We start from the raw sequence: 27,301 nt of genomic DNA, 5'->3' as shown, positions 1-27,301 counted from the left end.
AGTTTGATGATGAAATATAGGATGGAAAGTAAAGGAATTTAAAGGGAAATGCTGTCCAATTTTCTAGGTTGTTGGGTTTCTTTAAGTTTGAGTTGCATTTTGGTAGAAATGAAGGGTTTTGGGGTTGTTCATGTCCCTAGGACCAATTGTTACTTTTTTTTACTCCAAAGTTACATTTTATCTCTTTGTACTAGTAGTTAACTCGGAGAGGCATACAACTTGTAGTCGAACCTTATTTATGTATTCCGTTTACTAGGTTTGTGAATGTGAGAACCCTAATTATCTTGTCTTGGTTATTTTAGGATTTCTCGGTGATTAAAGCCATACTTTGGGCGAAACTTTTGAAGTTATCTTTGTTTGAACTGGTAAGTGTACCACTCGCATGACTTGTTGCTTAACTGTTTTACCTGTACCTGCAAAATGTGACTTGATTGACTGTAATACCTGCTTAATTTTAAATGAGACGAGAATGTACTTTGTCACACTCGTCTCTCTTGCTTATTTGTCGAGTCACTGTATGTGCTTGTACCTGCTACTTTAACCTATTACTCGTTCTCTTGTCTGTGTGACTGTTTACTGTATAAACTGAAAATTTTTACTGTACTTGACCTGATGTCGTTTAGGGGTGTATCCAACGACCTTTTTGTTAACCTTGAGCTCAAACTTCATGGGGAATTAATTGAATCGAGCCAGCAAGGGCTTGGTCGAGAAATTGACAAACCATGGGGACTGTTTCTCGGGAATTTCTGGGTATTGGAGACTCTGGATTCCCGAAATACTCGAGTATTACCATTCTTGTTCTTGTTTGGAGTTCGGGCCCGGCAACGGGTATGTTTGGTGAACGGGATTTTGCGTTCTAAGAGGGGTCTACGGACATGTTTGTTTCATTAAACGTTGACGGAGGGTCAACGAGTTTGGATCAAGTACTGCCATGGGAATTTGGCTCCTAAGAGCCACCTGTAGCCTTTCTATTTGAGATGTTTATTCATTTCCCTATTTGGCGTATATATTTATTTGATTAAAAGCAAATCTCTATGATTCCTGATTACTTGAATTTTGGTACCTCATTGAACGTAAGCTCACCACTTCCCATTACCTTTGTTTTCCTTACAGGGTTCAACATGTTGGAAATCATGATTTGGAAGAAAACAGTAGAGCTAGTGATAGACATCCCTTTTGATTATGCTCCTCTGTATAAGAAAAACCCTAATTGTATTTTGATCCCTTGTAAATATTCCGACTTGTATTGCTAGTTAAACTTTTGAACCTTTCAATGTATATATATCTCAAAGTGTTTAACCATATAAATTAAGTGTACTTGTTTGAGATGGTACTTTTATTTGGCTTTGCTGAACACTCCTGGTATCCGTTTGAGAATTCGGACAAGTGTGAAGTTTGAGCAAAAAAAGAAAATTTTTGTCGGGAAAACTGTTCACAGAATCCGGCCAGTTATTGGCCGGATTAGCAGGGAAATTTGAAAAAAATTTTGAAGTGCTCACTGCCTTGAATCCGGCCGGATATCCGGCCAGGTCTTGGCCAGATTGTGATGTGGCAGCTGCTGTTCATTTTCATTTTCGTCTTCGTTCTTCATTCTTCGTTATTCGTTGTACATGAATCGTTTGATCGCAGTGTTATTGCTCAGTATGGTTTGGCCTTCGTGTACTTGGCTTAGTAAGTTCCGATTGTGGGTTTTTTGGGGTTCTACCGTGCGTTACACTAGGGACTGCGAGTGTTTTGACTACGTAGTCCTGGCGAGAGCTAGGCAGGCGGTCCGCCGAACCCTCTGGTTCGCCTTAGGGGGAGGTGGGGCTGTCACAGAAACAGCATTATTGGGGTTTTATCCTGAGCCTAACAGAATCGCGTCGCATTATCTTTCCCTCGTCATTCACGGGCGACAAAGCTTCAGTAGAGATTGTCCGTTGGAAACTTAATGGAAATGGATATTTCCTTATAGGAGCTACATCAGGTTCGTAAAGAATTGAAACAGCAAGGGCGGAATCATCATGACTTACCATGTCCAGACCTCATGGACATAAGCGACGTGGAGTTAATCGATGGCCTGAACCCTGAAAATCAAAGTGTAGCGAGCAAGAGGAAAGTTGGTAGTCCCAAAGGGAAGTGGAATTAGGTTTTATCATCATCTCAAGCTACTTATCATTTGCGGTCCCATGTTAAATCCAATTAACTATATTGTCTGCAATATTAGGGGTGCTTCTCGTTCAGATTCTCTAAAACATTTGCAAAAGATTTGCTCTGACAACGCAACTTCCTTAGTTATTCTTTTAGAGCCTATGTTTGATAATAATCAATTTGAAGTGGTTAGGAGAAGGCTTCGACTAGACCGTAGGGGTTCTTTTTTGAATGGCAAGGTATGGTTTTTATGGAGTAGTGTTTTCAAATTTTCCTTTACTAAGTATGTGGACCAAGTGGTTCATGCGCGATTCACTTTTCAGTCTGGGGTTGATATCAACTTGACTACGGTTTATGCTAAGTGCTCTCGAGTAGGTAGGCGTCCACTTTGGAGGGCCCTAGAGTATCTCAGTGAGGGGATGGCTGAACTGTGGATTGTAGCCGGAGACTTTAATGTGGTTTCATCAGTAGAGGAGCACAGCGGGGGCTCCCCAGTTAATGTTACAAACATGGAGGACTTCATTTCCTTGATGTTTGCCTGTGGGTTGTCCTCTGTTGACTAATAAGGAGTGAGAAAATAATAGTTGTGCAAGCCTAGGGCTCAAGTTTTAATCCAAAGTTGAATTAATATTCCAATTATTTTTCTTGTCAAGTAATGGACATATCACACAACTATATTCTATATCATCTCTCAATGTATCTAAAGCGTGCTCAATTAACTTTATGTCTTTCTTAAGATCAAAAAAGGTTAATTACACCCTTTAAGAGTCTAGTTGATATTAGTACATTATACAAATACTAACTACCTTTGTGATTATGCTAAATATGTTTATTTATCTAGTACATAGTTGTATCTCCTGTCTCAATTCAACATAAATCCAAAAGTCATAGGAAAGGATTGTTTATGGAAGCCAAGCATTAACACTACCAAAAAGTCCTTTCTCTTTTTTTGTTTGGTGCTTGTTGAGACGGTGGCTCCCACTTGACGAAATCCTACAGGGCAAGGAATTGGCTTTATGCTCTCTGTGTAACTGTTGTCGGATGGCGCAAGAAACATGGAATCACCTATTTTTGTATGGTCCATTGACTATGGCGGTTTGGAGGCATTTTTCTAGAATCTTTGGCTTGCTCTCTAGCAATGTGCCTGGCATATGCTCGATGTTGAATCATTGGTTCCTCTCTCATTCTAGTGTATCAGTATCAGATGTACGTGTTCTTATTCCGATGTTGATTCTATGGTTTATATGGTGAGGTAGGAACATGGCTAGGTTTCAAGCAAGCTCCTTCACTGCAGATCAAGTGATATTTCAAATTGAGCGGTTTTTGGGTCAAATAGGTCGAGGGGTCTCTGCTTTCTACAATTTCTTATTAGGTGATTGGGATTGCCTATGGACGGGGTTCGCTCGTGCCCGATATCGGAAAACACAGATTGACTTAATGTCTTGGCGTCGACCTTCAAGGGGATGGCTAAAGTTGAACTCTGATGCTAGCATGGTGCATGGCAGGGCGTCTAGAGGAGGGGTCTTGCAAGATCATGGTGGAAAAGTCTTTTTCGCTTATTACAAGGAGTTTGGGAAGCAAGATGTTTTGTCGGCGGAGGCAATGTCTTTGCTGGAAGGGCTGAAGTTATGTGCTAATCAGGGGTATAGCTCTTTAGTTGTGGAATCGGATTCAAGGGTGTTGGTTAATATGGTTTGTTTTGGTGCTCTGTCTAAATGGCCTTTGTGTAATTTGCTGAGAGAGATTCGACATTGGCTTGAAAAGCTGAATGGATCGCTACATCATATGTATAGGGAAGCTAACTCGGTGACAGATACCTTAGCTTCTTTGCAACTGAGGTTCTAGATACAGTATGATTCGTTGGCAACCATGCCCGTCGAGATTAGGGCAACCGTCCATTTAGATAGTCGGGAGGTGCCTAAGATTAAGGTATCAATTGTACAAGGGTAACGTTGCCTTTTATTCTCTAAAACCATGTATTCTTTGGAATGTGTCAAAAAAATATAGGGCTGGCCCTTTTCTCAAAAAAAAAAACTCACATAGTTGCTATTACAAAATCTACATTCCTTAAGCTTTAGCGTGATTTTAACTTATCTCTTTAAATTTCTAAATGAGAATTATATGCTCTATAGTCTACATATGGTTTTATTCAAGCAATTCAAGTTTCATGTTCTTTTACATTTGGACTTACAGAAGGAGTATAGCCACCATTCCAGTGATTAATTAAGTAATGTTGTACTAAATAATAAAAAATTAGCAATAACAAAGTCTATTAATTCCAGCTTTTAGTGCATTTTGGTTAACATAAATCCATGTTTGATACCGATTTATGTGCTAATAATAAAGAGTCATGAATTCCTTAGGTTTAGACTAACTAATTACTGTTCAAGCCCAAAAAATTTTTTTGTTCAAACTGACGAACCAAAAACGGAAAGAAAATTAAAAAATGGTTTGAAGTAATTTCTCATATCTAGGTTATTGACTTACCATACATACATTAGTGTTAAAAAAATCCATATTTAATTACTTTCCATATGATCATAGATTTTCTCTTTAAATTTCTAAATAGAAATATACAGATAAGCTTTGACACAAATTCAAAATTTCATACACGTGTAGATTTGGACGTATACGATGTCCTAAAGATAAAGCAACCCTAGTGAATCATCTTAAATAACCTTATCTATTATTCTCCATCATTCCTAAATTGCACACTAGTCCAAGGACTGCTCGACAAATACACGACGTCCTAAATAGTAATTTCATCTTCTCAACCTCAGACCCATAGATACTACAACAGCCAATTCTTGTCCTTCTGAACTTCAATTCCCTAGTTCCCAACAACTCTTTATTTTCAACCTTACAAAAACTAAAACCCTTTTTGATGTTTTAGTTTTTTCTTTGAATTTTCTAACTGCAGTTGGTCATTGAAGGATTGACTTTTTAGGAGAGGGCAATGATTTAGTGATTAATTAAGTAATGCCTTACTAAATAATAAAAAATTAGCACTAACAAAGTCTATTAACAGGCTTTTAGTGCATTTTGGTAAACATAAATCCACGCTTGATACCAATTTATGTGCTAATAACAGAGAGTCATGAATTCCTTAGGTTTGGACTAATTAATTACTATTTAGGCAAAAAAAAATTTTTGTTCAAACTGACTATCCAAAAATGGAAAGAAAATTAAAAAATGGTTTGAAGTAATTTTTCATAGCTAGGTTATAGACTCACCAATCATATATTAGTGTTAAAAAATGTATATTTAATCAATTTCCATATGATCCTAGATTTTCTCTTTAAATTTTTGAGTAGAAATATACAAATAAGCTTTGACACAAATTCAAAATTTCATACATGTGTAAATTCGGATGAATACGACGTCCTAAAGATAAAGCAACCTAGTAAATCATCTTTATTAGCCTTATCTGTTATTCTCCATCTTTCCTAAATTGTACACCAGTCTAAGGACAGCTCGACAAATACAAGACGTCCGAAATAGTAATTTCATCTCCTCAACCTCGGACCCATATGTACTCCAACACCCATTTCTTATCCTTCTAAACTCCAATTCCCCAGTTCCCAACAACCCTTTATTTTCAACCTTCCAAAAACTAAAATCCTTTTTGATGTTTTAATTTTTTTTCTCTGGAACTTCTAAATGCAATTGGTCATCGAAGGATTGACTTTTTAAGGAGAAGGCCTTGATTCAGTCTTGATTGATTTTTATGGGGAACTTTGCCTCATTGGTAAGTTTTTGGGCACAAGTTCGATTCTTTTTTGCATAATTTTTAATTGATTCCCCTATACATTTATGATTTATGTCCCTTTTTAGGTTGGAAATTTAGTTTAATCCATAATTTTTGTGAGAAGATAGAAACTATTGAAGTTTTTAAATGAAATTGCTAGAAAATGTTAGTATAGTGTTTTCAATTTCCATCTTTCTATCTTGTTTTTATTTTTGCTTTTTGGTTTTAATTTTTTTGAAAACCCTTTTGGATTTTATGTGCGATTTTGTTTTTGTAGGGTTTCATGAAGGAGATATGGGAGGTTTTGAGATTAAATGTTCCGCAAAAAGAGGAAAGGGAAATGCTGGATTAAAAGAGGAAAGTGATGCAAACAATGCTGTTGTTGATGACGTTGGACAAGGAGAGGGGGTCGAAGGGAAGGAAGAAAACAATTCAAAAGGCAATAGTGGTGAATATTTTGAGGATTCCGTGACGAAGGGAGTCTAATTTTCCTTCAACACCTAGGGGTTTAATCATTGAGCAAGTGAATAAGTTTAAACCTTTGCCATGTGGTACCAATGCTGCCCATGTTGGAGTTGTAAGTGTTGGCGTGTGTGGGGGTCCTATTGATAGGGGTACAGAACTGGAGTTCTTTACGGCAGGGAGTGCAAAAGTTACAAAAAATTGGGAGGATGGGAGTATGCATGAAGCTTTGGAAGATGGTAGATATGTTGATATAGGTGGAGATGTGGCTGTTGATCTTGGCTTCAGTACCGATGAAAGCAAGCAAGAAACCAGCAAGGGCCGCAGAGAAAGGAAAAGGATGACATTGGAGAATCCTAGTGGCAATAGGGTTAATGAAGATGGTGGATACAGGGCTGAAAATTTGGCTGTGGAAGCTAGGCCGTGGAAGATTTTGAGGTCCAGGACAATAGGTTCAACTGGTAGTGTGAAGTAGACTCGCGGAGAAGGAAATACAAGAGATCACGAAAATGAGTTAAATGTGGAACCTAGCATGCCCAAACTCCAGGCGTAGTGGGATGTAACACAGAAAAATAGTTGCTAAGAAATCGAATCATCAGCATTCTCAAGGAGGTAGGTTGGACCATTCAGTATCAACCAAGAAGGAGCAAAAAGCACTTTGATGCAGTTTATGTTGATCATCAAGGAAGAACTTACTGGTCAGTTACCTTGGCTTACAAAAGGCTTAAAGAAATGGTTGAAGATGGGACTGCAGATGCTAAAGCCATATCCGCTTTTACTCTAATTCTAGAAGAAGAACTTAGCAAGCTGTATAGAATTACGTAAGGAAAAGGGAACAAATACAAAAAGCTAGCAAAAGTGGGTGGGAAGTTTTAGACCATAACACTTAAGTGTTGCAAAAAATAGTTTATAAAAGACTTGTATTAAGAGTTGAAAAAATGAACTTATATTCTTCAATCATCAACTTACAATTTGTAGTGTTTACGTAAAATAAACTGACATAATTTTTAACTAGCAAATCTCCATAAAATTCTCAACAAAAATACTTGCTAGCAAATTAACATGATCTTCCACTTATCAAATCTTAGCAAAAATATTTGTTAACAATTTAACGTGATCTTTTATTAACAAATATCCTAACTACATTTATTCAGTAATTAACTAAATTATTTTTGTACCAAAAGAAATCCAGAAAAGAACTACGAAAAAGTTGCATACTCTAACACTCCTCCTTACTGTTTTTGCTGCAAATTTTGAATTATATTCTTAAATCTTTAGACCTTGTTTTGGACGAGCTTTTGTCAGAAGCTCTACAACACAATGAACTTCTTCTTTTGGTTTTCGAGGTGAAGATCAGCTTTGCAACATGACAAGTGTCCGTTTTACCTAATAGTTTATACATATTTTAGTTTATTTATTGTTAATTCTGAACTCCTAAGATAATGTGAGTGACCATTTTGGCAATATTTGATGTCTTTGAATAGCATTGAGAAGACTTGTGAATTCGTTCTTTTTAGTTGTTAATGTTTATCATATTTTGGTAGGGATGAAGGAACAAGGACAATATGGGGCTGTTTAGAAAAAGTCATCACCGGATTGTATGAGAGTATACGGGGTCCGATAGTGAATTTCGAATCAGATATCAAACCGGATACCGCTAGAATGTTTTGCAAGAGAAATAGTGTTGAGCAGTATACGGCGTCGGATTGAGGGAGTGAAGTCGGATAATCGCGCCAGATACTCGTCAGAGAATTTTTTGAAGAAGAGTGTTTAACAGTATATGGCGCCGGATAGTGAAATTCGTTTCAGATACTGCTTCATATACTTGGGCGGGAAAAATCTGCAAATTGCGCAACTTGTACAACTTGCAGATATCTTTTCATCCTTCTTTCTTGCAGCATCAATGACTTTTTGGCAGCAACATTTTAGGCCCAAGACATCAACTTTTGTCAACTTTGTGTCATTTCATCTCACAATCTTGACTCTTCAACACCAAGCCAAGCTTCTTGTGGAAGATTCAAGAACTCTTGAAGATTATAAATAGAGGAGCCTTTAGTCTTAGAAAGAGCTTTTGGGGAGTTTTAGTTTTAGTTAGTCTTAGAGAGGGAGAGAGCTTTGGAGCAAAAGAGAGAAACAAAACAAACCCACCACATTCATAGCCTTATCCATTTCTCTTAGTTTGTAGGACTAGTTTAGGATTTGTATTATGTATCCATTCTTGTAAAAGCTGAGCAAGGAGGAAGATTGAGATGAAGAAGGGGCACAGTGGAGGCTCTAGTGACAAGGGTTATCCTCTTTCCCAAACTCTTTATCTTGTATTTAACTCCATATTTAGTGAATCTACTAGTTTGGATACTATGTTGTTGATGGTGTTTTAAAGTTCATGCCTTGGGTATTTGGTTGAACTATCTATAATTGTTATGTGTTGATTTCTTGATTATTTTGGGCTATTATCTTGAATTCTTGATTGAGTTATTTAGCATTTTTGTTCTCAAAATCATGATTAACTGGCCATTAATTGTGATAACGTCAAGGTGTTAGATTTGCAATGAAAATTGGAATTTGGCACTAGTTCATGAAAGTGTTAAACCTAGGGAGTACACTCACGAAAGTAGAGATGCACCTTTGTAGCTTGTTTTGTAGTTATTTCATAGAAGCAAATAAGCTTATGGTTGATTTCATAACCATGAAAGTAGGTAAGGATTAGCTATAAGTATGGTTGGTACACCAGTGAAAGCGGGTATCACGTACACAAGGAAATTACACCATGTCTTAATTGAGATTTTAGTACTCAATTAGTCGAGAAATTGCACTAACATGAGTAGATAGGGATTCCATTACCCGGGGAGCTTTCATTTGTATTTTCTTCCCATTAGTAGTTTAGATTTGTTGATTTTAATTTGTTGGTAGTCTGAATAATAGAGAAACTTTAGTAGTGCCGGTAGTTGTCTGTTTTCTCTATGGGTTCGACCATAATTATCCTATACTCACCCACGACCCATATACTTGCAGAAAATCACGTGTGGGGTAGTTTAGGAGATTATAAGTTCAAAACTTGACTGTGAATTGAGTTTTATTGTTGTATGCATACCCAACGCACATCACAACATACCGCTTCTTTTGGTTTCTTGCAGCAAACTCCAGTTCTTTAGGTTTCTTACACCAAACTTAAACAAAAGATGGTTTCTTTGATGTATTCAAATAATCTTCTCGTAAGTTCAAAGTGAAACACCCTTCTATGATATTTGATCTTATACAAGAAAATATGTAACACATAAAATGCTTGTTATGAGATAAATAAAATAAGCTCTAAAACATTTGTATAGTTCTTCACAAATTTTTTCATCACCATCATACTTAGATTTTTCATGAATCATCATAGTACAAGTTCTTTCAATCGACTTATCAATGGTCTTTTCTTGAATTTTATCAGTTCCTAGCAGCATAGAGAGTAAGACAAATCTGCAAAAAAATTGCATATTCCAATAGAGAGTAAAATTGAAAAAGGGCATTATAAGAAATATGTTGCTAGTAGCACAACTCTTTCCAACTGTAAAGCAAACTCCAATGCTAAGCCACATCTTAGAGAAAACCCATCTAGGAAGAAGAAAGTGGATATTTCTTAACAAGATAATCAGGTGGTATTCTCACGTAGGAGAAAGTCAAAATCAAGAAAGGTAGGAGAAAGAAAGCCTTGTACTCTTTCGACTCATTGTCCTAAAAAAGATCATAATACTGGTGATTTTGTGATAGCAATGGCAGGGGTGATAGGAAATGGAAGAGTTATTGAAAAGGCAAATTTCTGATGTAGTTTTGCATGTTACAGGAGAACACGATAATTTCATAGTTTTTTGTGTGATGGTCTGTGGTAACATAGGTCCATCTCAGAAGTATCAATTGTAAAAAACAAAAAAAAGGAATCATGATAATTAATGGAAAAATGACATTCATTTTTTGTGAGGGTGTTTTTGGCATTTCAAGAAAAATTATTCTCATAGAAAAAAAATTACAAAAAATAACCCCACCTCACGCATCTACAGGATTGTAAAATACCAAGGGCTTTAAAGATTAATCTTTTTTATTTTCATAGACAAAAATACTTGCTGTATTTTCTTAAGATGAATTTGATAAGTGTTTATTATTAGTATTATTAAGTAGTATTTTGTGCTTATTTTTGATAAAAATTAAGATGATTTATGATGTAACTTGCTCTCTAAGTTTCTAAATTTTATGAATTTCATTTGAGCAACTTAATGTGTAAATGTTGGTTATAATTGCAAGAATTGAGAAGAGTATCAAATGATGGATCAAGTAGGACACTTCAAATCCATTAGAGCTCAATTCAATGATAGCTTGGAAAGGAAGTTGGTTATTCAAGGAAATCATTCTTGGAGCAATACATGAACTCAATTGAAGACATTGTGTTTTGAGGCTTAGAATTGAATTGGAGCAGAAAAGAAGCAAGAAAATGTACTTGAAGACAATAAGTGACCTCGAATACATGGGTTAAGGTCGCATATTGTAGGTCGCGTATTGTGCACAGATTTTCTGCAACTTGTTCTGCAAGTTGCTCTATTTTCACATTACTTTCAACTCAATTCCAGCACCGAATTTTTGCTGCACATGCTCAAGAAATCCTAAGAAAATAGAATGGAAGTTTCATGTCTTGTCATTGGATACTTTTTGACTCTCTTAACATTATATATATAAGAATCATAAGACAAGAGAGGAGTTAGTCATTAGAAAGAGATTTTATCAAATTTTAACTCTAGAGTTTAGTGTTAGTCTTTTCTTGTTCTTTCTAACAAGAAAATTGTGAGAACAATTGGAGATTTCATTGTACAACTCATTTTTGTTGAAAAAATAGAAGATCATTGGGAGCTTGTTCATCATCTTGGCTAAGGTTTCTTTATTTATCTTTTTACTTGTGATTTAATATATGTTTATATAATGAAACTATGTTTTTTCTTGCTATATATCATATGAGTAGCTAAATTTCTAGATCTATGAAGTATATGAAACTTATAACTACTTGATATGAGTTGAATATGATTTATACTCGTTACCTCTTCTATTAAGTTGTTCATTTATGCATCCTTAGCTCTTGTTGTTACTTGATCACCAATAGTAAGTCTTTAGTTGTTATTATTCAATGAAAATTGGTAATAATAATAGAATAACATAAATGGAGTTTAAGTAGTAGACTCATAAGAATAGAAGTACACTTAAGTGGATTAACTTTGCATTTCATGAAGAACACACGAGTAGATCTAGTTATTCACCATGAGAATAGGAAAAACTAGTCTAGTTTAATCTAGGCCATTTTGTCATGAAAGTGAGTTTTGATAATATTGAAAAGAATCTCTAGTTGAGCAAGAGTAGTATCAAGAGGTAAATCTATTCACTTGTATTTTTTGTATCATAAGTGGACTCTACATCTCTAGAGTCAAGAATTTGGTGAAATTTGTTCGTTGTTATCTTGCAAGCTAATTAGTTAGGTAACTTAAGTTGTAAGTAATTGTAATTTCTCTTGGTTTTATTCATAGTTGGAATAAATAATAAAGTAAGTAAGGTCTTAGCACTTGTAAAAGTTGTTCTTCGGGGGATCGACCCGATATATGGTCTAAACTATTATTTAACCAGTATACTTGCAGTCAAATGGGTATATTTTGAAATTAAACTTGTACTCATATCTAGAATTCGTCAAATTTTTGGCACCGTTGTCGGGGAGAAACAATATTAGGAGCAAACAAACTTTATTAATTTAGACATTTCTTTTAATTGTAGTTAATATTTTAGTGTTTTATTTGTACAGATTTTTCAGTTGCTATTCAGTGTAAAAATACTAATTTTGTAATTCTTCTTTTGTTTGTAGTGTATGCACCAAATTTTACGGGTAGTCGCACCTTTTGATCCGAAAATCGAAAGGATACTACGTAGACAAAGAAGGCGTACACCATAACAAGATGAAGAAGAAGTTCAACACATAGAGGGAATCGCTATAGAGTTGCCTTTTGAAGAAGAAATGGCAGAAAACGAAACAAATAGACGAGTTCTTAGAGATTTTACTCTACCAGGGACACAAGGATCACAAACGAGTATAGTACGGCCAATGGTAAATGCTAACAGTTTTGATATTAAACCATCACTCATTCAAATGGTTCAACAATCTCAATTTAGAAATAATACCGTAGAGGATCCAACTGCACACTTAGTCACCTTTTTGGAGATATATGATGTGGCGACCCCACTTTCCCCTAAGGCGAACCAGAGGGTTGGCGGGCCGCCTGCCTAGCTCTCGCCAGGACTCACGCAAGCAATCTAGCCCAAATCCTTCCGAAGAATAAACTAAGCTGTTACAACACCGTTTCCTTCCTTATTACAAAAACGATTCTCCCAAAAATAGACAGTTACTAAACACACATTAACTTCAAAGATAACAGTAAGTTAGGATAGCCAGTCGACGGCTCCTAAGCGTCTCACGCGTTACATCCAAGAAATAAGGTCGTACAATTCCGGATATACAATTTCACAAACCACATTTACAAACATACAAGCCAAAAATTTGAATTATGGTTTACACATTTCCAGCTTCAAGTGGCAACCCCAAAACAAAACTATATCGTTTAATTCAAATACATTACAAGACACAAAACGAAGTAATAAAGTCCAAATACATTCTTAAGAAGATATAAGTAGCTCAGATTTCTCAAACCTCAAGACCTGTCAAGGAAAACAAATAAACGTGGGGTGAGCTAAAACTCAGTGGTGTCCCAAAACATGCAATCAAATAAACAAATAGCAAGTATTGATTTTGATTAACGTAAACAAATAGGAAAGCAAATAACAGCACAAGGTAGGATACATGGGCTCTCAGGAGCCATTTTCCGCGCTTGATCAAAATTTTCCGTAGTTGACTCTCCGTCAACTCTCACTACCTACGGTCCACGTAGAACTCCTTATTTTACTTAACTCCGGCCACCGATCATACCCCAGCTCCGGGCCCACAAAACAGAATAAATGAGAGCAGTAGTACTCGAGTATACCCTAGGGACTGGTCGAGGAATTCATCCAGCGACGTTATGTCCAACACGTGGTTACCAGGTCAGGATAAGAGTCCCTCCCACCCTTAAGGTGTGGTACATTCCCCTGCCTGGTGATTTAGTACTTGAGATAGGATAAGAGGCCCTCCCACCCTCAGGTGTGGTACATTCCCCTACTCAGTACTTAGCAAGTATTCCAAGGTTTTAGCACTTGAGATAGGATAAGAGGCCCTCCCACCCTCAGGTGTGGTACATTCCCCTACTCAGTACTTAGCAAGTGCAAGCAAGCTATTTCACGAAAATATTTCAAGCAAGTCACCACTCGAAAGAACTAGTGCGATAAAGTACATACTGCCCACTTCGATGGATCAGAAAATCCATTTTCCGATTATCACATATCAAGTCAAGAAAGCACTTTAATCAAGTAGGCGTGGAACAAGCTGGGACACTCACCAAAAAGTGAGGCTCAAAAGTCAGGCTGGAACTTGTAGTCCGCGTCCTTGTTGGATCCTAGAAAATTCAAGTTTTATAAACCATAAGTTTTACTAAACGAACCCTTGGTTTATAAATAAAAGATTATCTTGTATAAATCTAGCTTAATTTCTCAAAACAAGTCAATAACCTCCTTTTAAAATTAAACTGGAAAAAGGGATAAAATGTTTCGTGTGGTTTCTTTTTAAAGATATTTCCCTTCTATAGGCAAACTAAAGCTAAATTGGTTTTAGCAAAGTTTCTTGCCGAGTAAATTTTCCATGTCTTTTATTTGAAATTATTCGAATTAGATGTTTTCAACAAATTTTCTCCAAAACAGCTAATCAAGGGTAATTTTACGAAAACTTAAAGTTTAGTAGTTATTGCAATTACTCCCTGGAGGTAATAAAACTGGTTTAAACGAAGGAAGGCGTAATTAGTCGGCAAGGTTTTAAAGGTCCGATATCTAGATTTTAATATTAACGTACTATACTCAATGTATATAACTTGATATTAAGGCAAAATATTCCCACAAAGCTTGATTTAAAAGTATTCGAATTCAAGGGACCAAAACGGACTTCACGATTCCAATTCATTTGCACATTATATTCCAAGTCGCCAATATAGCAAAAACACAATTCAAACATCAATTTCACTAGGGCTTCATCAATCATTAGCCCTAGGTCTCAACAGATTCAATTCTAATCAAAATCAACCAAAGGAAGTCCAAAGTATTAAAACAATTCCAAATCACAAATCGTGGACCTTCCATATGCATTTTGGCCAAACCACTTAAACAATTCCACCAAGAATTTAACCCTTGTAAAAATTACTCAAATGGCCAAGAGTTTCATCAATCATTAGCTCTTGGTATCAAGCTACCATCCCTTGCTACGAACAGCAGAAATTTTAACTCGAGTATATAAAAAATTAAGTCACGGCTAGTTTACAATCAATTAACTCAAGAAGTTCATGAATTTCTCTCTTGCTTTGAAAGTCAGGAAAATTCCAGCAAGTGTCAATTCAAAATATCTAATAACTCTCCATCTTTTACTTGCTAGATACTCTAAACATATAGCTCATAACCTACTCAACTTAAACTAAAGCAAATAATACACGAGTCCAGAAAATAAACTCATTAAAAGCTTGAGCTAGTACGGCTAGCAACCACGTACAGATTTCCAGCAAAGATATTTCAAAATTTTCAACAAGGTTTCCATCCTTAACTTGCTTTAAACACTAAACACTTAACATGCATTTTGTTTGACATGAAATGAGTCAAGTGACAGATAGTTCCAGTAAATTATTCCACCAAAAGTCCCAACCAATTTGGCCAAAGAAAACTGGAAAATTCTTTCCTTCCTTACTCGGCTACTCTGCAAAAATTTCCAGCAGCTTAGACCATCACTGATCCGGGTTTTACTCGGCCAAACCAGTGTTTTAAGTCCTACATTTTGACATGCAAACACGTAGTTAGCTAATAAACATTCCCAATTCGAGGTTAAATTCGAATAACAGCTGCAAACCTCAAAATTTCGAGTGATTCTGTTCAGCTAGTTTCGGATGAACATGCATGTAACAGATTTTCTTTTATTTTTTTTTTCTGTTTTAAACCAACCAAAACAACTGCAGGCAGAGCTTAGTTATCTTGTTAGTAACTAGCTAATCACAGTTTTAAGCTCAGGACATACAGATTACCAATTTAAAACTGAACTTTCCAGCTTCATTCCCTCGGCAATCACAGAAATCTTCCAGCACTTAGTTAGCCATAATCCAAATTTTTTCCTTCGGCTAAACTTTGTATTTTGCTCTCAAATCTGTCATGCAACTACTTACCTAATTAATTAACATTTCTAGTCCAAAATCAGATTCGGTTGTCATCCGCATTCCCCAATCAAATCAGAATTTGTTCCATTCTTCTCGGCTAAGCTTGCATGCAAGCAAATTTCATTTCATTTTTTTTTCTAGCTTAATCCAACCAGTTAGCTTCATGCAGAGCTTAAACATCTTGTTCTTAGTTAGTTAATCACATCTATATGCTCAGATTACTCCAGAGAAACAAAATTAAAGCTGCATTCTCGTTTCAGCTTCTCGGTAATTCCATTTCCTTCGAATCCAATTTTCTTATGCTTTGATTTCATCATCCGAATGCATCAGCTTCACATGCAAGTCCTTAATCAGCTTAATCTACCTGTAATCTACTGCTTTCAGTCCAGAAATTACCTCTATTGGAAGCTCACTCACGCGACAGATACTGAAGTTTCCTTCCTCTCCTCTCGGCTGGCTCACGCACGCGATGGTTTGGTTCTGGTTTTCTGGTTGCAGCTGGAATGGTGTTGCGGTTGGAACTGATGAAATGGCTGCAGCTGGTGGAGGTGAAGGTGCAGAAAGAACTCATGCACGGCCTCTCCCTTTCTTCCTTCAACTCCCGAACAGAACCAGAACAGGTTGCAGCTCACAGTTTTTTTTTTCTTCTTACTCTCGGTTGCAGAAGGTGGCTCTCTCTCTCGGCCGATATTAACGAGGTAAAGGAATGAAGTGGAATGTTGTTGTGGTCTGAGGTGAAATGGTGGAATGGAGTTGCGGTTTTGAGGGAGGTTGAGTGTATGAGAGGGTAAAAGGAAATGCAGTCCGGCAGAGAATGGAAATGTTCTGATTTGATGGTTGCATGGTAATTTTTCCGAAATTGTGGAGGGCCAATTTGGTCTTTTCACATTTCATCTAAATTTCCACTCAAGTCCTCAATCCTACTCTAATTCCAAAATTTACCCCGAATGCAATTTGAATGTCTACTAGTATACTCGTCTCGCAAAAATTAAACTATCGAGATTTTAACGTCCTAAGTATACTTGGTATACTTATATCGATTTTATCTAAAGTTTATCGATTGCATCTTAGTACTAAGGTTCCTATTAACCTTTAACATTATTAACGATTAAAGTTTAGCTAACGGGATTCGGAGAAATTAATTATTAAATAAACGAAATAATTTACCTTCGAAATATTAATTTAATATAATAAAGCCAAGGAATTTAATAGTTTAGCACAAATTATATTATTTTGCACATGAAAATTATTTTTACGTACTTATTTAAAAACAATTAGATTAAATGCTAAAATTTATTAAAGAATTAGAAATGCAAATAAAATATGCAATGATATTTGTATATATATTTTCAGGGTTCTCACATCCTCCCCTCCTTAAAATGAATTTTGTCCTCAAAATTCTCTCCTTCTTGCATTTTTGGGCAACCGGCAACTTGGTGCTCGCTACTTCCGCACCTCAAGCACTTTCCTTGTTTCCTCCAGCATCCGTTCTCATTATGGCCAGTTTTCCTACAATACCCACAAGTTGCCTGCGGAGTGGTCACACGACCTCCTTGCGAGGCGTTCCTAGGTTGACCTCTTCCATTTGGTCCCCTGCTAGCTCCATTATCTCTTCCCCCTGCATTTCTTGCCCCAGCTCCTCCTGCTAGAGCTCCTCGTGGTGCTCCAGGGCTATTTACTCCGCTTGTTCCTCGACCTATTTTGGCCGGTGAAGTATTTCCATAAGTCGGCTCCCAACTGCTGCTAGGTGCAAATCTTTTCTTGGCCTGGAAAGTTTTTACTTGAGCTCTGACAACTTCAATCCTTTGAACTCTCTCTACAGCATCAGCAAATGTGTCTACCCGAACAGCAGCTAATCCCTCCTGAATTTCCACGTTCAGTCCCTGCACAAACCTCCTTACACGCCTTTGCTCCGTAGCTACCAATTCCGGAGCATAACGGGACAATTTCGTGAACTGAATCTCATATTCGGCGACACTCATCGCCCCCTGCCTACACTTAATGAAATCATCCTCTCTTTTCTCTTGGATGAGAGGTGGAAGAAATTTGGCGTTGAACTCCCTTGTGAAGTTCGCCCAAGTTCTCGGAGTATGGTGCCTATCCCAATTAACCCTCACTAAGTTCCACCAGGAGCGAGCAGCTCCCTCAAATTGGAATGCGGCGAAAGTCACTTGTCTTTCTTCCGTGTAGTTTAAGGTTGCGAAGATGTCAGAGATTCTCTCCCACCAGCCTTCGGCTATCTCCGGTTTGGGTCCTCCATAAAATTTGGGAGGTCCGAACTTTAGAAATCTTTCTAATGCCCGATCCTCAGAATCGACTGGGCCTCCTTGGTGATGCACTGGTCCAGAGGCTTGGTGTTCAGTCAAGCGCTCTAAGACGTCAGTGATCCGGTTAATTGCGGTGGCCACTTGATCTCTAGCCACTCCCTCTTGCCCTTGGTCTTGATTGATCTCAGGTTCCCTATCACCACCCGCTTCTGGGTGTTGCCTAGTAGGTCTCCCACGTCCCCTTCCTATTACTTGGCGATCCATTGCCTAAATTATGCCTATTATTGGAAAATAAGGCATTTAGGCGAGAATAGAAATATTTATTATATTATTATTCTTTTGTAAGTAAAATCAATATGAGAATTGAGAAAAATGAGAGTTAATTAGTCATGTAACTTATTCAACTATATCATGTATTCAAATTGCTCAAATCACAATATTCCTATCTTATTTTTATTTGATTTACATATATATATTGCACTATTCTAAGATATTTCTAAATTCTCAAGAATTTTTTTTTTTTCAACATTATAACAAAGTAGACGCGTAATCATCAAATTTCATACACACAATATGAGTCACATTGCACACCAATTTCATACAACTTCAAGAGCCAAACAATTCACGAATACATTCATTATTTTCATACATAACTCAAACTTCAATCTTTATAAGCATGAAAGAAAACAATACAACAATACACAAATTATTATAACCACATAGCTAATAGCTCAACCCTTAGTTTAGATTCAACTTAACCTTTAGTGGAGTGTAGATCTACCACGTCTAATATTAAATCGAATAACATGATCATTACTTAAGTACATCAATGGCTCTTAAGTATTCTAAATGATCTCAAATATTTCATACATTGGCTTTTCTAACAACCTAACAACTAGTTATCTTTATCCTTTTGGACATTAGTCCCAAATAATCCTCCAATAAAATTTAAGGGGCCAAAATGCCATCGAGAAATCACCTCACATGGCAAATTCGTCAAACTCATCTCTCCTCAATTTTGAAAATTCTCCTCAAGGTTTAGAGCTATTCACAACTGCATAGTTCTTACTTAAACTACGATTTCACTCAAATTCTATATCTAAACCAATATTTTGGGTAAGAGATGGCATATATTCCATTTACCATTAATTGACTAGTAAAATTATTCATCTCAAAAACAAAATTGGCACTAATCTTCAAGGTCTCACTATTGGCTCTTCACCTTTAACTTCCAAAAACTAGACTTAGCCTTTTCGATTCTACTTCTCCAAATTTAATCGTGATTCCTAGTCATATCATAATGCAATATACTAAATTCTTCCCAATCTGCAAATATACCATTGAATGAAATATCTGATACTCGAGTACAGGAATCTAGCAATAGGATAATTCACAGCTCAGGCTGGCCAGTCCCAAGAGTAACTCACCTATATTTGAGATTCCTACTCGACGTACAAATCTAATTCCCTTAACAATAGTAATTACTTCAATCACTAAGTAGTCCATTTCCCACAGTCTGAGAACCCTCTCCCAGCACGAGCTCGATAGGAGCTCTGATACCACCTGTGGCGACCCCACTTTCCCCTAAGGCGAACCAGAGGGTTGGCGGGCCGCCTGCCTAGCTCTCGCCAGGACTCACGCAAGCAATCTAGCCCAAATCCTTCTGAAGAATAAACTAAGCCGTTACAACACCGTTTCCTTCCTTATTACAAAAACGATTCTCCCAAAAATAGACAGTTACTAAACACACATTAACTTCAAAGATAACAGTAAGTTAGGATAGCCAGTCGACGGCTCCTAAGCGTCTCACGCGTTACATTCAAAAAATAAGGTCGTACAATTCCGGATATACAATTTCACACACCACATTTACAAACATACAAGTCAAAAATTTGAATTAGGGTTTACACATTTCCAGGTTCAAGTGGCAACCGCAAAACAAAACTATATCGTTTAATTCAAATACATTACAAGACACAAAACGAAGTAATAAAGTCCAAATACATTCTTAAGAATATATAAGTAGCTCAGATTTCTCAAACCTCAAGACCTGTCAAGGAAAACAAATAAACGTGGGGTGAGCTAAAGCTCAGTGGTGTCCCAAAACATGCAATCAAATAAACAAATAGCAAGTATTGATTTCTCAGGTCAAACGGATTAGTGTATCCTGAGTTATAGACAAAACACTCATGCCTGTTTTGAACATTGATTTGTGCTACGTTTTGAAGTCAGCCTCTGACCGTGCATTTTTCCATTTTGATCCCGTATGATGTGGGTGTTAACTCCTTCATAAGAAATGTAGATCTTAGTTTTGGTTTCGAAACGGTATAAAGTGCGTCGAAATTCGAGTTCCGTAGCTCCTGTTATGACCACAACAAGATCGATCGTCAGAACTGCCTTGAATCTGGACGGGTACTTTGACACTCAACTTTCGTTCTGTTCTGAGTGGATTCAGGTCTTGGGCAAAACATCAAAGTTTTAGCCTTCTGTCTCAGCTTTCTAATACCTTTGTAATTTCCTGATTTGGATTAGTGAGCTGGGAGTTATGGTCCAGCAAACATACCCTGTTCGTTACTCTAGAGTGCGAATTCCTGGAACGGTTTTCTGTACTTTCGACCTATTTCCGTTTAGATCCGGATTGAGGTGTCTTCATGAAAACTGTAACCCTTCCTCTTAGCTTCGTAACGGTACCTCAGGTACCTTGATCCGATACTCATAGCTTCAATTACGCTCAAAACAGTTTTGACGGCAAAGCGATTAGGTTACCATTCCCGTTTCCGTATGCCGTTTCCGCACTCGTATGTGCCGATTTTGCCGTTTTGCTTGTTTTAGGCATATTAGTAGCCGTTTATGATATTATACGATGCAATCTTCTATTTCAGATGGTGGTGAGCTAGGTGGAGCCGGTGGGGCCTACTAGCTACTCCTCGCGGCACAAATTTCGAACTTTTGCTCTTTTGTTCGTTGAGTAAGTATTCAGGCCGCTCATATGTGTTAGTTGCTTATGTGTTTCGATATGTATGAAAAGGGTACCTAGGCGAGGGTGTACTTTATCGCACTCGACCTAAACCCTAATTTACGCACATATTTGTACATGGCATATGTATATGAATCATTTTGGAACTAAACCCCTTGAGCTTGTGGCTCGGGGTGACTTTTGAGTAAATTTTGTGAAGTTTTTAGTTTGGGGCCCGATCTCATGACCTAGATGGACTATTCGAGCCGGTTAGGGCTTGGTCGAAGTCAGTCCAACCTAGTTTGAGGTCACCAAGTTTGTGAATCCGGTTCACCGATTATGTGGACCAAGTTTGTGACCCGAGCTTGTGAACCAAGCTCAATTTCATTCGCTCGAGCAAGTTTGTGAGGTGTCTGGCCAGAGAGGGTGATAAGGTGTACGGTGGGAGTACAAGTGAAGTTCTACGGACCATTTTTTGTGGTCGACGGAGTGTCGGCAGGAGGTCACGCATGGCAAACGATCTGGCTTTGGAGCCACCTGTATCCTTATTATGTGATGTACTTTTCTGCTTTTGCTTTACTCTTACTGTGTAACTGTTGTTACGTGAAATTTACGCTTTTGCCCCTGTTTACTTACTAAGCATATAACTTACCCCATTCCTTTTGTTTTCCTTAGCAGGGGCCGACGCGGGGACTTTTGGCACATACACTAGTATAGTTAGGTTTGCTTGTAATAGTTGGACTATTAGGATGTTGTTTTTGTTGTGGTGGTTTGTATAAGGACCCTCCTTAGGGTCTACTCTTTGATTTTGGTTATAATTATAAGGATGTAATAGTATGAGCAGGTACTTTTGAAGAATGTAATTAGAACACTTTTGGGGTTTGTATATATTGTATATAGTGCTCTTTCGATTTATCTAGTTTTATTACTTTAAGTTTTGAGTCCTGACGCGAGTTAGGCAGGCGGCCCGCCGATACCCTTGGGTTCGCCCTTGAGAGAAGTGGGGTTGTCACAGAACAAGTTTTCCCACGCTTTTTTAGTTAAAGTTATTAAAATCTCATTTTTCGGACAATTTCCTCTGGAACAACTAACCAGGGACAATTTCAAGGAAAGAAAAGGAATAGAGTAGAACCTAGTGTTTTAAAACTAGTGAAATCATTTTCTAACAATAATAAGGTTAGTTTAAGCTAAAGGAAGAAATATCGGTTTGGCAAAGTTTAAAAGTCCCGACACACGAGTTTTTTAACGTTAGCGTTCAATACCAAAATTTATAGTTCAATACTAGGGTAAAATATATTTAAATAACTTGACTAAAGATACTCAAGTTCACAGGATCAAAACGGACTTCATGATTTCAATTCACATGTACATTATACTCAAATTTGCCAATATAGCAAAATCACATTTCAGCCAGCAATTTCACTAGGGCTTCGTCAATCATTAGCCCTTGGTATCCAACAATTACTTATTACAACAGATTAACCAAAATTTCAAATGTTTAAAGTCACTAACATGTATTTGAAACCAAGGACAGGATTTGCAACAATCTCTTATCCAAGATTGCCACCAATAATCTCATTACACGTAAACAAATGCAGATTAAACATTTTCCAGCAATTTATATTCCAAAGTATCCGTTCCAATGCCAAGAAATTCCATCGACTAAACCACAAGTGGTTTATCAACCAACTAGAACTAATGACATGTAATTCCAGCAATTAATTCCATCCAAAAATTTAATGCTCGTGAAAATCACTCAAATAGCCAAGAGCTTCATCAATCATTAGCTCTTAGCATCCAACAATCATCTGTTACAACAAATCAACTAACAACTCAACCCAAGAACATAAAAAAAAATATATCACGGCTAGCTCAATTCGCAACCATTCTAAGAATTCAGATTTTCCCTTTTTTTTTCCATCCTCGGCTCATTTCAGCAACATGCATGATCCAATTAACTAACTAACTATCGGTTTTTAAATTCCAAAATCAGGTTTAATTCAAAATCAGGTTCGAACATCATCAAGAAAATTAACAACCAGCCAGAATTCTATCAAGGTCTTCTCGGTTCGCTTGCATGCATCTTGATTCTGTTCTACTTCAATTCTTCTTGCTAATTCAGGACCGAATAACCTCATGCAAAGCACAATCATCTAGTTTTTAGTTAGCTAAATGAATGATTGAGCTCAGATTACCTCAGATTATCGAATTAAAGCTACAAATTTTCAGCTCAAGCTCTCGGCAGCTCCAAATTCTTAAGGATCAGAATTTCCAATGCTTTAATTCATCATCCAAGTGCCTAAACGTTACATGCATGTCAAGGTTTATGTCTTATAAGGTGTTTTGAACTACCGTATGAAGGCATGCAGCCAGATTCATAGAGAAAAACTGAAAATTTCTTCCTTTCACTCTCTCGGCCACGTCGCCAAATTTCTAGCAGCTTTTTCCAACAATTTCAGCCAAGTTTGTCAATGATTCACTAGTTTTTACTTCAATAAAACCTCAAACCAAGCATGCATCCAAATTTCTCTAAAGTATATGGAAAAAAATTGAAGTTTCTAAGTCACGTTACCTTATTATTTTTTTTTCCTACAAAACAAGCTGAAAGTTAGCTCTCCTTCCTTTTCCTTCTCCTTGGTCCAAGCTTGAAGAATGAGCAGCTTCCTCTCCTCCTTCATTCGCTAACTCTCTCGGCTGGAGCAAGGGAACAAGCCACCAAATGTTCCCCCCAACTTTCTCTACTTTAACTTGGCTGGTACAAGGAGCAAGCCTCCAGATTTCCTCTTAACTCTCTCTCCTTTGTCTCGGCTGAAACAAGAAGCAAGACACCAGTTTTTTTTTCTCCCCACTCTCTCCACTTTTCTCTCGGTTAAATGGAGCAAAACATAGGGAAACTCTGACTAATGTTTCTCTTAAAATTGTAGCAGCTTTCACTCTTCCTCTCGGTTGAAGCTAATCAGTGAAGAAGCTAACAAAGTTTCTCTTCCTATCCTTTACTTTAGCTCTCGGTTTTTGGTCGGTTAAAGAATGCAGAAATGGGAAAGCTATTCAGATGCTCTGTTTTCTCTCTCGGTTGTTGCTGCCTAAGAAAAAAAATGCAGAGTTCTCTCTCTCACTCTTTCTCACGGCTTTGGGTATGAAGATGGAGTGAAAGCTTTGCTCTCTGTTTTCTTTCTTTTATTTCCCCTCAGCCGTTAATATCAAGGTAGGAACACAAGGCTTCTTCAGTTAGTGGTTTGATGAATCCTAAGCTTTCCACTCAATCCATAGTCCACTGGTCGCATAGTGAATTTGCTAGAATGAAGGGTTAGTTTAGTCCTTTAACATTATATCATTTATTTTACCGAACTGAAATTTTTCCTTAACTCACTTGTTAACTCCTAATCTTATTTCTATCTCCTTAATCTCATAAGTTCACACACATTTAATTTTTAGGAAATCAATAAAGCAAGTAGCTTAGCACTAAAATATATTTAATTCATACCAGTTACGGTATACCCCATGTTTTTATTTGGTTCGTACAGTTTGTTTTATACGTTTTAAATTTAAACGTTTAATTAATCTATGAATTAGTATTTAATAATTCTAACGGCAAAAATGGAAATAATACATGCCTGGTTAATTCGAGATGGAAGAAGGCTAAATACATCTTTTCACATCTTGTCCGAATTTTCACTTAAATCCTCATTCGTAATCTAATTCCGAAAATTTACCCCAAATGAAATTTGACTACTTACTAGTATACTAATCTCGTAAAAATTTCAATTATCGAGATTTTAACATCCTAAGTATAATTATAAAGGGTTTTGACCTAGAATCGATTCCATCTTAATTCTAAGGTTTCCGATGGCACTTAACATTATTAACACTTAAAATTAGCTATCGACATTCAACGAATTAATATTAAGGCAATAAATAATCTACATCAAGAAATATTAATTTATCTTGACAAAACCAAGTACTTTAATATTTTGGCACAATTATATTATTTATCACATAAAAATTGTTTTTACGCACTTATTTAAAGACAAATACAAATAATGCTAGAATTTATTAAAGAATCAAAATGCAAGTGAAATATGCATGAATATATATATATATATATTTTTCGGGGTTCTCACACTCACCCCGAGCAGAAACCACGCGAAGCGGCTTTGATTTTTTTTTTATCCCTACAAGCGGTCACTTAATTTTAAAACTAGTCCCATGGTTCGGCATCCTAAACTTTTAACCTTAGGATACACTACAAAGATCTGAAACCTAAACTCTGATACCAACTGTGATGCCCCCACTTCTCCCAAGGGCGAACCCAAGGGTATTGGCGGGACGCCTGCCCAACTCTCGCCGGGACTCACTACAATCCATCATTCAAAACTAGGAATACTTCAAATATCTTTAATATATAATTAAAGTACTCCAAAATATCTCACACTTACAATTAGATAGCTTTCAATTTTAAATACAACCCAGCGGAATATGTACTATAGCCATCTGCTATAATACAACTTAAAATCTTCAAAAGAAAATAATTTAGTACTATTCAAGAGCACTCTTGGTCTCGAACGCTGTTAAGAAAAACAAAAACGTGGAATGAGCTGCACAACCCAGTGAGGTTCCAAGACACTCTAGCAGTTCTAATAAGCCAAGTAATTTGAGTATACCACATGCATGGTTCAAGGTTACATATTGGCACAATAACATAAGACAGTTATCATTGTACGAGTAATTGGAGCATATCACAGGTATGACTCACGGTTGCACGTGGCACATTAGTACGAGACAATTATCATTGTACAAAAAAAACACACATTGAAGGATACGGTGTTCCAGTGGAACCATATCGGTCAACTGCACCTTATAACTTCAAAACCTCTCGGTTTGTCTGGCCATCACCTTATCCCTCCAGGGGTAGTACTCGAGTATACCGAAACGGTGGCCCAGGGTTCCAACTTACCCAACCGAGTCCAGTCCTGGCTCGAGCAAGTTAGTAACCAAGGGCAGGACCCAATTCAACTTAGAGCTTACAAACATGCACAAGTAATCAAGTAAATCGGTAAACAGTAAAAATTTATCATTTTAGTAGGTCGAGTGAGATAAAGTACACACTCGCCTTAAAATGGTGGACAATTTCATATGAACATGTAATTTACGATAATCAGGTAACCAAATAGATCGGTAAACAGTTAGCAGTTCACAGTTAATTGGTAGACATTTATCATTTTAGTAGGCTGCCCATTGGCCGTCCCTACTTTTATCACTTAAGAGTCGAGGAGGTTCACTCCAATCGACTTATGCAGCCATAGCATAATCAATCATTGAAACATTTCACTTAATAAGTCCCTTCAAGCAATTCACTTCAAATAATTCAAGTATATTTCACGTAAATATGCATTTCAAATATTTCATACCGGGCAATTCGAGTACACCTTAGTTAAATGAGACCGAGTATAGTAAACACTAAACACGTAATGACCATGGCATAATCATGCCACAAACTATTCAAATTACCTACTTCTATATAGAACACTCACCAGTACAAGAAATAAGTACAAGCGTTTGTTTTAGGCGTCTCCGTGAGATCCTCTTGAGTGCCTGAGCAATTAATAATGAACTATCCTTAATATCTAATTATTAAGAAAGATTGCACATTTGTACAATCTAAGAAAATGTCACGAAAACGAGTCTTAATTTCTCGAAAATCGAGACTCAAGAGTTGGGCTTAAATATTCAAGGAAAATTCAATTTCCATCTTTGAAATCATTGGACGGAAGCAAGTAGGTATGAAATCATGTAAATAGATTTTCAAACAAGCGATCGAAGATGAAGTGAAACGGGACATATCACTATCCAGCCAGATTGTCGACTGGATTCGAGGCAGAGGCAAAACCCAAATTTTTCAAATTTCACCACCAATCCAGTCAACTATCCGGCCAAAAACTGGCTGGATATACGGCCGGATTCTTTGAAAATGTTCCCGCACGAAAATTTTATAAAATGGTCAAGAAATATCGAATTTGAAGGCATTCTTTGAAAAAGCATAACTCACTCTCTGTAAGTCCAAAATTGGAAAACTTAGTACCAATGGAAACTACTTCAAAAATACTAAAAGTTCTTAGAAGACACTTTTCCATGGTTCCAAATGGAAGACATTCAAATTTTGGCCTAAAGTTACTATTTTAAGCTATCGAGACAGTTTCGGGATTGGTTTTTGGCCAATTAAAATTAGCTATAGATACTTACATTTTTTCAAAATTTATTTAGTGGTGGAGGTCCTCCCCCATCACCTGCCCCATTTAAAACAGGGGGAGAAAAATCCCCTCCACCCTTGCTTCACTCCCCTCGGGAAGCCGCTCCTGTTGCCATCCCTAGTTGTGGTGTTGCTAGAATCATGAGAGAT

The 27,301-nt window shown here is 37.0% G+C and overlaps 1 protein-coding gene across 1 annotated transcript; it reads left to right on the top strand.

Annotated features, from left to right (window-relative positions):
• The first annotated feature begins 3,390 nt into the window (after positions 1–3,390).
• Positions 3,391–3,975, top strand: LOC140014664 (uncharacterized). Its single transcript, XM_072065748.1, has one exon. The coding sequence runs from the start codon at positions 3,391–3,393 to the stop codon at positions 3,973–3,975; it is 585 nt and encodes a 194-aa protein (XP_071921849.1).
• The last annotated feature ends 23,326 nt before the right edge of the window (positions 3,976–27,301 follow it).

The sequence above is a fragment of the Coffea arabica genome, chromosome 9e, assembly GCF_036785885.1.
Source record: "Coffea arabica cultivar ET-39 chromosome 9e, Coffea Arabica ET-39 HiFi, whole genome shotgun sequence".
In the NCBI taxonomy this organism is placed as follows: Eukaryota; Viridiplantae; Streptophyta; class Magnoliopsida; order Gentianales; family Rubiaceae; genus Coffea; species Coffea arabica.
The sequence above is the reverse complement of the archived record's forward strand: the minus strand, read 5'-3'. Positions and strand labels throughout refer to the sequence as shown.